Below are 13,340 nucleotides of genomic sequence, written 5' to 3' on the forward strand. Positions count from 1 at the left end.
ATCCCAGCTATTCGGAAGGCCGAGGCAGGTGGATCACTTGAGGTCAGGAGTTCGAGACCACCCTGGCCAATTTGGCAAAACTCCATCTCTACTAAAAATACAAAAATTAGCTGGGCGTGATGGCGCACACCTGTAATCCCAGCTACTCAGGAGACTGAGGCACGAGAATCACTTGAACCCGGGAGGCAGAGGTTGCAGTGAACCGAGATCGCGCCACTGCACTCCAGCCTGGGTGGAGTGAGATCTTCTCTCAAAAAAAAAAAAAAAAAAAAAGAAAAGAAAGAAAGAAAAAGTTGTGCTTGATTATGCTTGATGGAAAAAAGGTGAGACCTTCCTTTCGGCACTGAGTCTGGTAGAAATCGGTGTTACAGGGTAGCTAACATTTATTGAGCACTTACTACGGGCCAGTTACTGTTTTAAATGTTTTGTGTGTATTACCCACTGAATCCTACAACAATCCTATGAAGTGGGTTTTATCAGTGCATCCATTTTACCGTCAAGGCAAGAGAGAGTTGGGGAAGGGCACTTTCTGAATGCTGCTACTGTGTGCGGAGTTGGTTCCTTCCTGTGGGTTTGTGGTCTCGCTGACTTTAAGAATGGAGCCAGGGACCTTCGTGGTGTTACAGCACTTAAAGATGGCACGGACCTAAAGAGTTTGCAGCAGCAAGATTTATTGTGTAGAGCAAGAGAACAAAGCTTCCACAGCGTGGAAGGGAACTCTGGTGCGGTGCCGCGCTGGCTAGCTTTTATTCCTTATTGTCCCCATCCATGTCCTGCTGATTGGTCCATTTTACAGAGCGCTGATTGGTCCATCTTACAGAGTGCAGATTGGTCCATTTTACAATCCTCTTGTAAGACAGAAAAGTTCTCCAAGTCCCCATTCAACCCAGAAAGTCCAGCTGGCTTGACGTCTCACTACTACCTTTCTGTAGCTGCTACTATTACAGTGAGTGGACGGCAGTGCTGGGATTCGAACCCTCTGTCTTCTGGCTTGGACGTCTTAACCACTGATCGCGTCTTCCACTCAGCTACTCCTTGGGAAAGGCCTGCAAAGAAGCTACAGCACAGGGCACAGGGGGGTCTAAGGACCGTTCCGCGGGGCTCAGCCATCAGGACTGCGGGGCTGCAGGAAAGGACAGTCCAGCCCAGGGTCCCAGCTTCTCCGCTACTCAGGTTGGAAGTCTCGGGTTGCAGTGCTCCTGGGGCTCAGGGGCGGATACCAGCAGGAGCGCCGTTCTGGCTGCGCCAGTCAAAAGTGACCAGCGCGCCCAGGGAGATGAGGACCAGACCGGCCAGCCCCAGGCGGACAAGGTTTCCCCGGGTGTAGTCGGAGGAGCCAGGGTCTGCGGGCGGAGCTGGGAGAGAGGGGCCGTCAGCTCCCGGACCCCAAAGTCTGGGCCCTGAACTCCAGGTTTCCAGCCCCTGGGGTGGACTTAGGGACCTGACTCCACAGTCTCAAAGTTGAGAGGGAGTCGATGGAGGCTTCAACTCCTGGGTCCAGGAAGAAGGGGCTGGGGCCTGGACTCCTGGATCAGGAAGGAGGGGCTGGGGGCATGGAGTCCTGGGTCCAGGAAGGAGGGACTGGCGGCCTGGAGTCCTGGGTCTGAGGGAGGAGGTATTGGGGCCCGGGAATCCTGGGTCTGATTAGGAGGAGCTGGAGGACTAGACCCCTGGGTCTGAGGGAGGAGGGGCTGGAGGACTAGACCCCTGGGTCTGAGGGAGGAGGAGCTGGAGGACTAGACCCCTGGGTCTGAGGGAGGAGGAGCTGGAGGACTAGACCCCTGGGTCTGAGGGAGGAGGAGCTGGAGGACTAGACCCCTGGGTCTGAGGGAGGAGGAGCTGGAGGACTAGACCCCTGGGTCTGAGGGAGGAGGAGCTGGAGGACTAGACCCCTGGGTCTGAGGGAGGAGGGGCTGGAGGACTAGACCCCTGGGTCTGAGGGAGGAGGGGCTGCAGGACTAGACCCCTGGGTCTGAGGGAGGAGGAGCTGGAGGACTAGACCCCTGGGTCTGAGGGAGGAGGAGCTGGAGGACTAGACCCCTGGGTCTGAGGGAGGAGGGGCTGGAGGACTAGACCCCTGGGTCTGAGGGAGGAGGGGCTGGAGGACTAGACCCCTGGGTCTGAGGGAGGAGGGGCTGCAGGACTAGACCCCTGGGTCTGAAGGAGGAGAGGCTGGGGGCCTGGGCTCCTGGGTCTGAGGGAGGAGGGCCTGGGGCCTGCATTCCTGGGGCGGAGGAGGCGGGCCGGGCCTCAGGGCCCTCACCTTCCCGGCTGATGACCAGCACCTCGCTGCGCTGCGACAGCACGTAGGGCGCGGAGGGCGTGTGGTAGTAGCAGCTGTAGGTGCCCGGGGCGCGGGCGCCCAGCAGCGGGAAGTCGGCCCAGGGCTGCGCGGAGTCGCGGTACTGCAGCGGGGCCGCCACGCCCTCGCGGTACAGCACGAAGCTCATGTTCCGCAGGCGGCCCGCGCAGCGCAGGCTCACGTTGGCGCCAGGAGCCACCACCGGCCCGGGCAGCGCCACCAGCGACGGCCGCGGCAGCTCCTCTGCAGAGACGGGGTGAGAGTCCCGGGCCGCGTGAGCGTCTTTCGCTCGCTCGCTCGCTCTCTTTCTCTTTCTGCCTCTGTCTCTCGCTTTCTCTCTGCCTCTCTCTCTCTCTCTGCCTCTCTCTCTTTCTCTCTGCCTGTCTCTCTCTCTGTCTGCCTGTCTCTCTTTCTCTCTCTGCCTCCCTTTCTCTCTGCCTCCCTTTCTCTCTGCCTCTTTCTTCTTCTGCCTCTTTCTCTGTCTCTCTCCCCCCGCACTGTACCTCTCTCTCTTTCTCTCTGCTCCCCTGTCTCTCTCTCTCCCCCTAGTGTCTCTGTATCTGTCTTTTCTTGTGTCTGTGAATCTATCAGTTTGCCCGCCTCGCTCTGTCTCTCTGTCCCTCCCCCACCTCCCTTGTTCCACCCACTTCTCCTCCCCGACCCCAGGACCTCACCTGTCACCAGCAGCTCCAGGGCATCGCTGGGCTGGGACCAGACACCCGGCCCCCAGTCTGGCCTTTGGTAGAAGCAGCGGTAACTTCCCCCTTGGGCTGGAGTCACCACCTCCAGAAAGAATTCTGCCAGCTCGGAGGACACATTCCGGAAGAGAAGGGGAGCCATCTCTCCAGGCTTGAAAAGTCCAAATCTCCAAGCGGGTTGGGGTGCCCGGCACCTCAAGGTCACGTTGACCCCAGGGGTCACAACTGTAGCTGGCTGAGCTCCCAGCCATGGCTTAGGGTGGTATGAAGCTGGGGGGACTGAATAAACGGGGCTGCCTGGGTCCTCGGGCCTCCTGGGAGCCCCAGAAGATGAAAGGGAAGTTGGGGAAGGAGGAAAATCACCTTGGACGATTACTGCCCCTTTCTTAGCCTCAGTTTCCTGTTTGTAAAATCAGGGAGAGACTGGACTACAATCAAGGCTTGTTAAAACCAGGTGCAAATCAGAGGGGCAGGACAGAAACTTCTGAGCTTTACTCCACAGTTTGTAAACATAGTTTCAAAAGGTCAGGTCCCAGAACTCTGTAATTTTATTATTATTATTATTTTTAAGTAATGAGATGGGGGGGGGTCTCCCTATGTTGACCAGGTTGGTCTTGAACTACTGGCCTCAAGCAATCCTCCCATCTCGGCCTCCCAAAGTGCTAAGTTTACAAGCTTGTGCCACCACGCCCAGACTTTTTTTTTTTTTTTTTTTTTTTTTTTTTTTTTGAGGCAGGGTCTTGCTCTGTTGCTCAAGGCAGGAGTGCAGTGGCATGTTCTCAACTCACTGCAGCCTCAATCTCCTGGGCTCAAACAATCCTCCACCTCAGCCTCCTGAGTACCTGGGACCACAGGCACATGCCACTACACCAGGCTAATTTTTTTTTTTTTTTATTTTTAGTAGAGACGAGCATTCACTATGTTGCCCAGGCTACTGTCAAACTCTTGGGCTCAAGCAATCCTCCCACCTTGGCCTCCCAAAGTGCTGGGATTACATGTGTGAGCCACCACGCCCAGCCAGAACTCTAATTTTAAATAGCTTTCCAGAATGTTTGCAATATAGTATTTCAAGAGTTGCCAAAACTTGCTATTTGGAGAAAAAAAAAATGTTGGATCCCTACCTCACACCATTTCCCAAAACAACTTCCAGATTAATTAAAGACCCTGTGTTTCATTTTTTTTAACTATAAAAGTATTCAAAAAACTATAGGAAAATATATTTGTCTTGGGGTAAGGAAGTCTTCTTAAAATATAAAATAAAAAGTTCTATGGAAGATTAATTAATTTGACCACTTCAAATTTCTTGGGTTTTTTTTTTTTTCCTTTTTCTGGAGAATGGGGTCTTGCTATATTGCCCAGGCAGGTCTCGAACTCCTGGGCTCAAGCTATCCTCCTGCCTCTTGCCTCCCTGAGAGCTGGGATTACAGGCGTGAGCCACCGTGCCCGGCCGACCACTTCAAATTTCTTAAGTTGTGTATGCTAAAAGACAAAACTAGAGGACAAATGAGAGTACTGGCAGATATCACTTATTCACAAATCACACAAATTAAGAGTACAGGAAGGCTGCTGGGTCCAGTGGCTCACAGCTGTAATCCCAGCACTTTGGGAGGCCAAGGTGGGTGCATCACCTGAGGTCAGGAGTTCAAGACTAGCCTGACCAACATGGTAAAATCCCATCTCTACTAAAAACAGAAAAATTAGCCAGGTGTGGTAGTGCTAGCCTGTAGTTCCAGCTGTTTGGGAGGCTGAGTAGGAGAATCACTTGAACCCTAGAGTCGGAGGCTGCAGTTAGCTGAGATCATGCCACTGCACTCCAGCCTGGGCAACAGAGTGAGAACTCCATGGTGGCATGCACTTTGGGAGGCTGAGGCTGGAGGATTCTCTGAGCCCAGGAGTTCAAAGCTGCAGTGAGCTATGATAGAGCCACTGTACTCCAGCCCGGGTGACAGAATGAGACCCCGTCTCTAAAAATGAATAAAAATAAGGGTCGGGTTGAGGGGGCTCATGTTTGTAATCCCAACACTTTGGGAGGCTGAGGCAGAGGGATCACCTGAGGTCAGGAGCTCCAGACCAGCCTGACCAACATGGTGAAACCCTGTCTCTACTAAAAATACAAAAATTACCCGGGCATTGTGGTGTGTGCCTGTAGTCCCAGCTACTCGGGAGGCTGAGGCAGGAGAATCCCTTGAACCCAGGAGGTGGTTGCAGTGAGCCGAGACTGCACCACTGCACTCCGGCCTGAGCGACAGAGAGAGACTGGTCTCAAAATAAATAAATAAATAAATAAATAAAATAGGTAGAGATAGCTATAGTGACACTGAAATATCTCCAAGAGAGTTTTTGTTTGTTTGTTTGTTTGTTTGTTTTTGAGGTGGAGTCTTGCACTGTCACCCAGGCTGGAGTGCAGTGGCGTGATCTCAGCTTACTGCAACCTCTGCCTCCTGGGTTCAAGTGATTCTCTTGCCTCAGCCTCCTGAGTAGCTGGGATTACAGGTGCGTCCCACCACACCTGGCTAATTTTTTTTTTTTTTTTTGTAATTTTTAGTAGAGATGGGGTTTCACCACATTAGCCAGGATGGTCTCGATCTGACCTTGTGATCCGCCCACCTCTGCCTCCCAAAGTGCTGGGATTACAGACGTTGGCCATTGCGCCCAGCCCAAGATCCTATTTCTTAAGCCCTGTACTGTGTCAGGCTCAGGGTTTTGCACATGTGATTTGATGAAATCTCACAGCGGCCCATTTTGCCGAGAAGGAAATGGAGTCTTAGCAAGCTGTGGCTTGTTCAAGGTCATGTGGTCATATAAATGAATACGATGGTGAAACTGAGGTCCTAGCTTAGGTCTCTGCCTCAGAAGTTCCTGGTCTTCAGTACTCACCTATAATGGCCACTAAGGGGAATGAGAAAAGAAGGAAGGAAGGAATGGAGGGAGGGAGGAAAATAAGGATATCTGGGATGGGATTGGGCACCAAAATAAAATCTGAGTAGTTGGAAAAGGGGTGTCAGCAACGTAAAGGAGAGTGGATGGGGTGGCTACTCACCAGATGGAGTGATGTCTGTGTGACACAGAGGCCCTGTAGAAGGTTGAGGGACTAGTTTCTTTTTTTTTTTGTCTAAGACAGAGTCTCACTCTGTCGCCCAGGCTGGAGTGTAGTGGTGTGATCTCAGCTCACTGCAACCTCTGCCTCCCAGGTTCAAGCGATTCTCCTGCCTCAGCCTCCGTAGTAGCTGTGACTACAAGTGCCCACCACCACACCAGGCTAATCTTTGTATTTTTAGTAGAGATGGGGTTTCGCCATGTTGGTCAGGCTGGTCTTGAACTCCTGTCCTCAGGTGATCCGCCTGCCTCTGCCTCCCAAAGTGCTGGGATTACAGGCATGAGCCACTGTGCCCGACAGCGAGTTCCTTTCAAAGCCCTTTGTGGCCAGCCCCATCTCATTGGTAGCCCAGGAATCTGAGTCCCCAGCTCCTATCTCCCCTGGGAAATGAAAATCTTATCCCTCCCTCCTCCTGTCTCAGTAGGCAGAAATTCAGACATCCATTGCCCACCTACTGAAGAAGTCTGAACGCAGACCCCTCTGGCCTGGGCACCCAAGAGTTCAAGCCCTTGAACTCCACCTTTCCAGGGAACAATAATCGAGAGTTTCTCCTCTCACGAGTTCAGGAATCTGGGTCCCCATTTCCCTCTTCTCTCAGGAGCTAAGAGCCCTGTTCCCAGCCCCCTTTTCTCAGGGAATCAGGAGTCCTGGCTTCCATCCCCTTCCCACATGACAATCTAGGAGTCCTCCCTGTCTCCTGCCCTCTTCCTGCCTCAAGAGCTAGAGAGACCTGTCCCCACCTCCTTCCTCCTTCCTCTTTCGGGAATCTGTGTTCTCTTGCTTTAGGACCCAGGGGTCTAGGCCCCAGTCCTGTTCTTTATTTGAACCTAGAATCCCAAATCTGCTGCCTGGTCCCCCTGCAGGGTGTCTGGGTCTCCATTGCCTCTCTCTCTCTGCCCCCAACCCCAGCCAGGAACCCAGGGAGAAGAAAGGGGCGACTCACAGAGGGTCAGCAGCTGGAGGATCAGTACCAGGGCCATGGTGGGCAAATGTTCACTGGAGCTGGAGCCAGGGCTTGGTCGCACCCTCTCCCCTCCCAGGAAATGAGGCAACATCAGAAAGCCAGACCCAGACCAGATACTCGTTTAGGGAAGAGAGTATCGAGGTGGGGGCCTGTGGGTGACTGTGTCATAGTCCTGTGGCACTGTGGAAAAAGTTAGCAGGGGGGTCAGTCATAACCTGTGGTGTTCATTAATTTAACTCTAGAAACAAATACTAGTCGGAAGGTGGAGGCAGGAGGATCGCTTGAGCCCAAGAGTTCAAGAGCAGCCTGGGCAACACAGCGAGACCCTGTCTAAAAAATAAATAAATAAATTGTGCCACTGCACTCCAGCCTGGGTGATAGAGTGAGACCATGTCTTTAAATATAGATAGACAGACAGATAGAAAGATATCTGTCTTGTTTTAAAAATAAGAACCTATTATGTGCCAGACTCTTGCTGTGATTGATTGACAGATAGATAAAAATTAGCACCTATTATGTGCCAGGCCCTTGCTGTGATTGAAAGATAGATAGATAGATAGATAGATAGATAGATAGATAGATAAAAATTAGCACCTATTAAGTGCCAGGCCCTTGCTGTGATTGATTGATGGATAGATAAAAATTAACACCAAGCCCTTGCTGTGATTAATTGATCAATTGATAGATTGGTTGACAGATAAAAATTAGCACCTATTATGTGCCAGGCTCTTGCTGTGATACTGTGATTGATAGATAGATAGATAGATAGATAGATAGATAGATAGATAGATAGATAGATAAAAATTAGCACCTATAGGCTGGGCGCAGTGGCTCACGCCTGTAATCCCAGCACTTTGGGAGGCCAAGGCGGGCGGATCACCTGAGGTCGGGAAGTTCGAGACCAGCCTGACCAACGTGGAGAAACCCCGTCTCTACTAAACATAGAAAAATTAGCCGGGTGTGGAGGCACGCACCTGTAATCCCAGCGATTCAGGAGGCTGAGGCAGGAGAATCGCTTGAACCCGGGAGTTGGAGGTTGCTGTAAGCCGAGATAACGCCATTGCACTCCAGCCTGGGGGACAGAGCTAGACTCAGTCTCAGGAAAAAAAGAAAAATTAGCACCTATTACGTGCCAGACCCTCGCTGTGCGATGTTGGCAGGCACAGAGGGAACTCAGACTCCGTTACTGCTCTCAAGCAGCCCCTACTAGTCTGACTGAAAGACCCAGACCAGGTCAGTTTCTTTTTTTTTTTTTTTCTTTTTTTGAGACGGAGTCTTGCTCTGTCGCCTAGGCTGGAGTGCAGTGGTGTGATCTCTGCTCACTGCAAGCTCCGCCTCCCGGGTTCACGCCAGTCTCCTGCCTCAGCCTGCCGAGTAGCTGGGACTACAGGCGCCCACTACCACGCCCGGCTAATTTGTGTTGTATTTTTAAGTAGAGACAGGGTTTCACCATGTTAGTCAGGATGGTCTAGATCTCCTGACCTCGTGATCCGCCCGCCTCGGCCTCCCAAAGTGCTGGGATTACAGGCGTGAGCCACTGCGCCCGGCCCAGACCAGGTCAGTTTCTTAAGTGATCTGAGCTATAATGGCGGTAACAGGGCACTGTGAGAGCCGCAGAAAGCTCCTAACCCATCTGGGATGAGACCTAGCGCTTCCAGGACAAGCTGATGTTGAGCTGAGACCTCGAAGGACAGGTTAGTCATTCACCCTCTCCCGGGCTCGGTTTCTTCGTCTGTAAAATTGGCTTTCATACATACACTATAAAATGGGGACTATTTTGTTCCGCCTTAGGTGGGTCGCAGGAGGAGGACTAGTCACTCCGGAGCGACTTCTAGGCTGAGACTAAGGGGATTCCACGCAGGTCCGCAAAGTCAGGCTTGCGCTTGCTCCTGACACCACTTCTTTTACCTCCATGGCGCTTTGTTCTGCGCTAGTGCGCACGCGCAGCCTCCGAAAGCTGGCCCTCACACAGAGGGACCACAACTCCCAGAGTGCTCCGCGTCCCGGCTTTTGCCTCTACTTCTGCTCCAGGGCGCACGCGCAGCCCGGGGAGCGGTTTCTCGCGCATAGGGACCACAACTCCCAGGGTGCTCCGCGTCCTTGCCGCTGTCGCCGCCACCGAGACCAAGATGGCTGCGAGTAAGTGCAGGTGCCGGTGGCGCGCGGGGCTCGGGTAGTTCCGGGAACCTCCGGGCGGTTCTGGGACTGAGGTGCGGCAGGGCAGGGGTGGAAGCGATGGGGTCCGTGCTGGAGGGGGACGCAGAAGTCACGAGGGGGCTCCTCCAGGGCAGGGGTGGCACGAGAGGGTTAGAGGTCACCGGGGGCAGCTACTTGCAGGGGTGACGCTCCTCTCCACCCCTTCAGGAGTCGGCGCCTTCCTCAGGAATACCTGGGACAAGGAGCCAGTCCTGGTCGTGTCCTTCGTCATCGGGGGCCTCGGTGCGTGAGTGCTCCAGGCGCAAACTTGCATCGTCCACCCCTGTTCCCCTACATCCCTCCATCTTGCACCCCTAAAGCCCTATCGCCGCCCTCGGGTCCCCTCTAGTTTGTCTGCACCCCCACGACATCCCCTTATCTATCCCCATACCCATTATAACCTCTCCACCATCGCCCCCCGCATTCCTCTCCACCTACCCAATACGCTCTTAACCCCTCTAAATGAGATGTTCTCAACCCTGCTTGTCCCTTAACAACACCTGAGCACCAAAAAAAAGTCCAGATCCTCCTCCTCCCTTTCATCTCTCCTCTCCCCCATTCTGAATTGAGTTGGCTTGGTTGGAGGTGGGGCTGGGGAATGTGTCTTGTGAAAATCCCCGTATGATCCTAATGTGCCTTGCTGATTGAAAACCTCTGCCCTCTGCCCTGGAACTGCGCTACTCACACTTTAATTAGCACCGGAGTTCCTGCAGGGATGGGGGCGGGGGATTGTTAAAACGTAGCTTTTTTTTTGCGATGGAGTCTCACTCTCACCCAGGCTGAAGTGCAGTGGCGCGATCCCGGCTCACTGCAACCTCGGCCTCCTAGGTTAAAGGGATTCTTCTGCCTCAGCCTCCCGAGTAGCTGGGATTACAGGCGCCCAGCTAATTTTTTGCTTTTGCTTTTGAGACTGAGTCTCGTTCTGTCGCCCAGGCTGGAGTGCAGTGGCGCGATCTTGGTTCACTGCAAACTCTGCCTTCCGGGTTCACGCCATTCTCCTGCCTCAGCCTCCCGAGTAGCTGGGACTGCAGGCGCCCGCCACCACACTCGGCTAATTTTTTGTATTTTTAATAGAGACGGGGTTTCACCGTGTTAGCCAGGATGGTCTCGATCTCTTGACCTCGTGATCCACCCACCTCCGCCTCCCAAAGTGCTGGGATTACAGGCGTGAGCCACGGCGCCCTGCCAGCTAATTTTTTTTTTTTTTTTTTTTTTTTTTGAGATGGCGTCTCGCTCTGTCTTCCAGGCTAGAGTGCAATGGTTTGATCATGGCTCACTGTAACCTCCGCCTCCAGGGTTCAAGTGATTTTCCTCCCTCAGCCTCCCAAGTAGCTGGGATTACAGGCGGGCACCACCACGCCCGGCTAATTTTTGTATTTTTAGTAGAGACAGGGTTTCACCGTGTTGGCCAGGCTGGTCTTGAACTCCTGACCGCAAGTGATCTGCCTTCCCAAAGTGCTGGGATTACAGGGGTGAGCCACTGCGCCTGGCCAAACTGTAGGTTCTGATTCTGTAGGTCTGGGATGGGGCATGGGATTCTGCATTTTTTAAGAGTTCCCAGGTCTTGTCAGTACTGCTGGCCCACCAGCCAGGCACTAGGTAAGGTTCTGAACACTTGTTCAGTATGGCAGCCACCAGCCACATGTGGCCACTGAGCACTTGAAGTGGGGCTGGTATGAATTAAGGTGGTATAAGACACTGGATTTCAAAAACTCAGTATAACAGAGTGTGTAAACTACCAATAATCTTTTGTTGATTACATGTTGAAGTGATGTTTTGGATGTACCATGTTTTTTTTTTTTTTGGTTTGGTTTTGTTTTTTTGAGACGGAATTTCACTTTTGTCCATGCTAGAGTGCAATGGCCTGATCTCGGCTCACTGCAACCTCCGCCTCCCGGGTTCAAGCGATTCTCCTGTCTCAGCCTCCTTAGTAGCTGGGATTACAGGCGCATGCCACTACACCCGGCTAAGTTTTTGTATTTTTAGTAGAGATGGGGTTTCATCATATTGGTCAGGCTGGTCTCGAACTCCTGACTTCAGGTGATCCACCCGTCTCGGCCTCCTAAAGTCCTGGGATTATAGGCATGAGCTACCTCGCCCATCCAAGTATGTTTCTTAAAATTTGTTTTATCTGTATCTTTTATTTTTACTGTGGCTACTAGAAGATATAAAATTATATACCTGGCTCTTACCATCTGTCAGACAGCACTGGCCTAGAACATTCCTTTTATGAACTGTACCCCATCCCCCAGGATTCCTGGCTCCCACTCTAGATGGACTGTGGTCAGTGACTGTTGTTTGTGCAACCCTTTCTCCTCCAGTTTGTAAGTCTTTTTTTTTTTTTTTTTTTGGGACGGAGTCTCTCTCTGTTGCCCAGGCTGGAGTGCAATGGCACAATCTGGGCTTACTGCAACCTCTGCCTCCCAGGTTCAAGGGATTCTTCTGCCTCAGCCTCCTGAGTAGCTGGGATTACAGGCTTCTGCCACCACACCCGGCTAATTTTTGTGCCTTTAGTAGAGATGGGGTTTCATCACGTTGTCCAGGTTGGTTGTGAACTCCTGACCTCAGGTGATCCGCCCACCTTGGCCTCCCAAAGTGCTGGGATTACAGGTGTGAGCCACGGTGCCCAGCCAAATTTGTAACAGTCTTGATTTCTCCAGAATAGCCCATGACACTACCCCCAGGATGCTCCATGATGACCCCTACACTCAAACATGCCCATTCCACAACCAACCCCACCGCTGCCTCCTCTAGGCCCCATGTATCTGTGAGCGTGAGGCTCCCACCCCTACCTCCACCTAGGCCCCGTGTATCTGTGAGTGTTAGGCTCCCACCCCTACCTCCACCTACCCCCCAAAAAAGAGTTTTAAATCCTCCTGTCTATAAGTAGGGATCCCAAGGTACCAAGGATCCTCCTGGAGGTGCTGGCCCTCCCTGCTGCCCTCCCCCTTCGTACTTTATCTTCCCTTTGCCAAGGCTCAGCTTCTCTTCCCCTCTCCTCAGAGCCACCTTCCCCTGGGCCTCACCCCTGTGTCTCTCCACAGCTGTAATTCTGCCCCCATTGAGCCCCTACTTCAAGTACTCCATCATGATCAACAAGGCCACGCCCTACAACTACCCAGGTGAGTGGGGGCCAGGCAGGGATCGCTGGAATAGGCCCAGCCTCCCTGTGCTGGGATAAGGGCAGTTACGGGCAGGTCTTTCCTAAGCAGTTATCAGAGATTCTGCAGTGGTGCCTGGACCCCCCTGTTCCATTTTTTAAGAATTGAGATATAATTCATATACTATTCTGTGTTTGTGCTTCGTTTTTTTTGTTGTTTTTTTTTTTTTGAGATAGTCTCGCTCTGTCGCCAAGGCTGGAGTGCAGTGGCGCGATCTCAGCTCACTGCAAGCTCAGCTTCCCAAGTAGCTGGGACTACAGGTGCCCGCCACCACGACATGCTAATTTTTTTCTATTTTTAATAGAGGCGGGGTTTCACTGTGTTAGCCAGGATGGTCTCGATCTCCTGACCTTGTGATCCACTCGCCTTGGCCTCCCAAAGTGCTGGGATTACAGGCGTGAGCCACTACGCCTGGCCTGTGCTTCGAGTTTCTATTACCTTTCCAGATTTCTGTCCCTCTCTGGGTTCCCATCTGTGGTGGTTTCTCAGTCTCCATCTTCTCAGGTTTCTGTCCTGTTTCCCCATCTCTTTTGACCCTATCACTCTCTCGCATGGGATGTCTTGCTCGCTGTCTCTCTCTGGTTTTCCATGTCTCTCAGTCTCTGGATTTCCCGCCTCTTTCTGCATCACTGATTCTCTGACCCTTCCCCTCTCACCCCTGGGGTCCCCCTTTCCTCTCTGAACATAAAGTGACAGACCAGCTCTTCTCTCCAGGGCCCTGGAGACGTGCTGGTCTCAGTGGCCCACCTCCTGCCCCACAGTGCCCGTCCGCGATGATGGGAACATGCCTGACATGCCCAGCCACCCCCAGGACCCTCAGGGCCCCAGCCTGGAGTGGCTGAAGAAACTGTGAGCACCTCCACTGACAGAGGCGGCCCCTCCCACGGCTCCCAATAAAAATGTGAAAACCAACCCCAGAACG

The 13,340-nt window shown here is 52.8% G+C and overlaps 2 protein-coding genes across 10 annotated transcripts; one reads left to right on the top strand and one right to left on the bottom strand.

Moving 5' to 3' along the window:
* Positions 1-654: 654 nt before the first annotated feature.
* On the bottom strand, positions 655-8,990 carry OSCAR (osteoclast associated Ig-like receptor). Of its 9 annotated transcripts, XM_063657987.1 has the most exons (7): positions 8,819-8,990; positions 8,036-8,133; positions 7,041-7,241; positions 6,041-6,073; positions 2,977-3,279; positions 2,264-2,545; positions 655-1,355 (listed from the first exon to the last, which is right to left on the bottom strand). In XM_063657987.1, the coding sequence occupies exons 3-7, from the start codon at positions 7,150-7,152 to the stop codon at positions 1,207-1,209; spliced, it is 879 nt and encodes a 292-aa protein (XP_063514057.1). In that variant the 5' UTR covers positions 7,153-7,241; positions 8,036-8,133; positions 8,819-8,990; the 3' UTR covers positions 655-1,206. The 9 variants fall into 9 exon arrangements, with proteins under 9 accessions (XP_063514057.1, XP_063514058.1, XP_063514056.1 ...); XM_063657988.1 differs by lacking the exon at positions 8,819-8,990 and having other exon boundaries at positions 655-1,057; positions 8,036-8,342; XM_063657986.1 differs by lacking the exon at positions 8,819-8,990 and having other exon boundaries at positions 8,036-8,342.
* Positions 8,967-13,330, top strand: NDUFA3 (NADH:ubiquinone oxidoreductase subunit A3). The gene is made up of 4 exons (XM_054462979.2): positions 8,967-9,200; positions 9,426-9,500; positions 12,302-12,379; positions 13,180-13,330. The coding sequence occupies exons 1-4, from the start codon at positions 9,191-9,193 to the stop codon at positions 13,269-13,271; spliced, it is 255 nt and encodes an 84-aa protein (XP_054318954.1). The 5' UTR covers positions 8,967-9,190; the 3' UTR covers positions 13,272-13,330.
* Positions 13,331-13,340: the final 10 nt, after the last annotated feature.

This window comes from Pongo pygmaeus, chromosome 20 (genome assembly GCF_028885625.2).
Source record: "Pongo pygmaeus isolate AG05252 chromosome 20, NHGRI_mPonPyg2-v2.0_pri, whole genome shotgun sequence".
Lineage (NCBI taxonomy): Eukaryota > Metazoa > Chordata > Mammalia > Primates > Hominidae > Pongo > Pongo pygmaeus.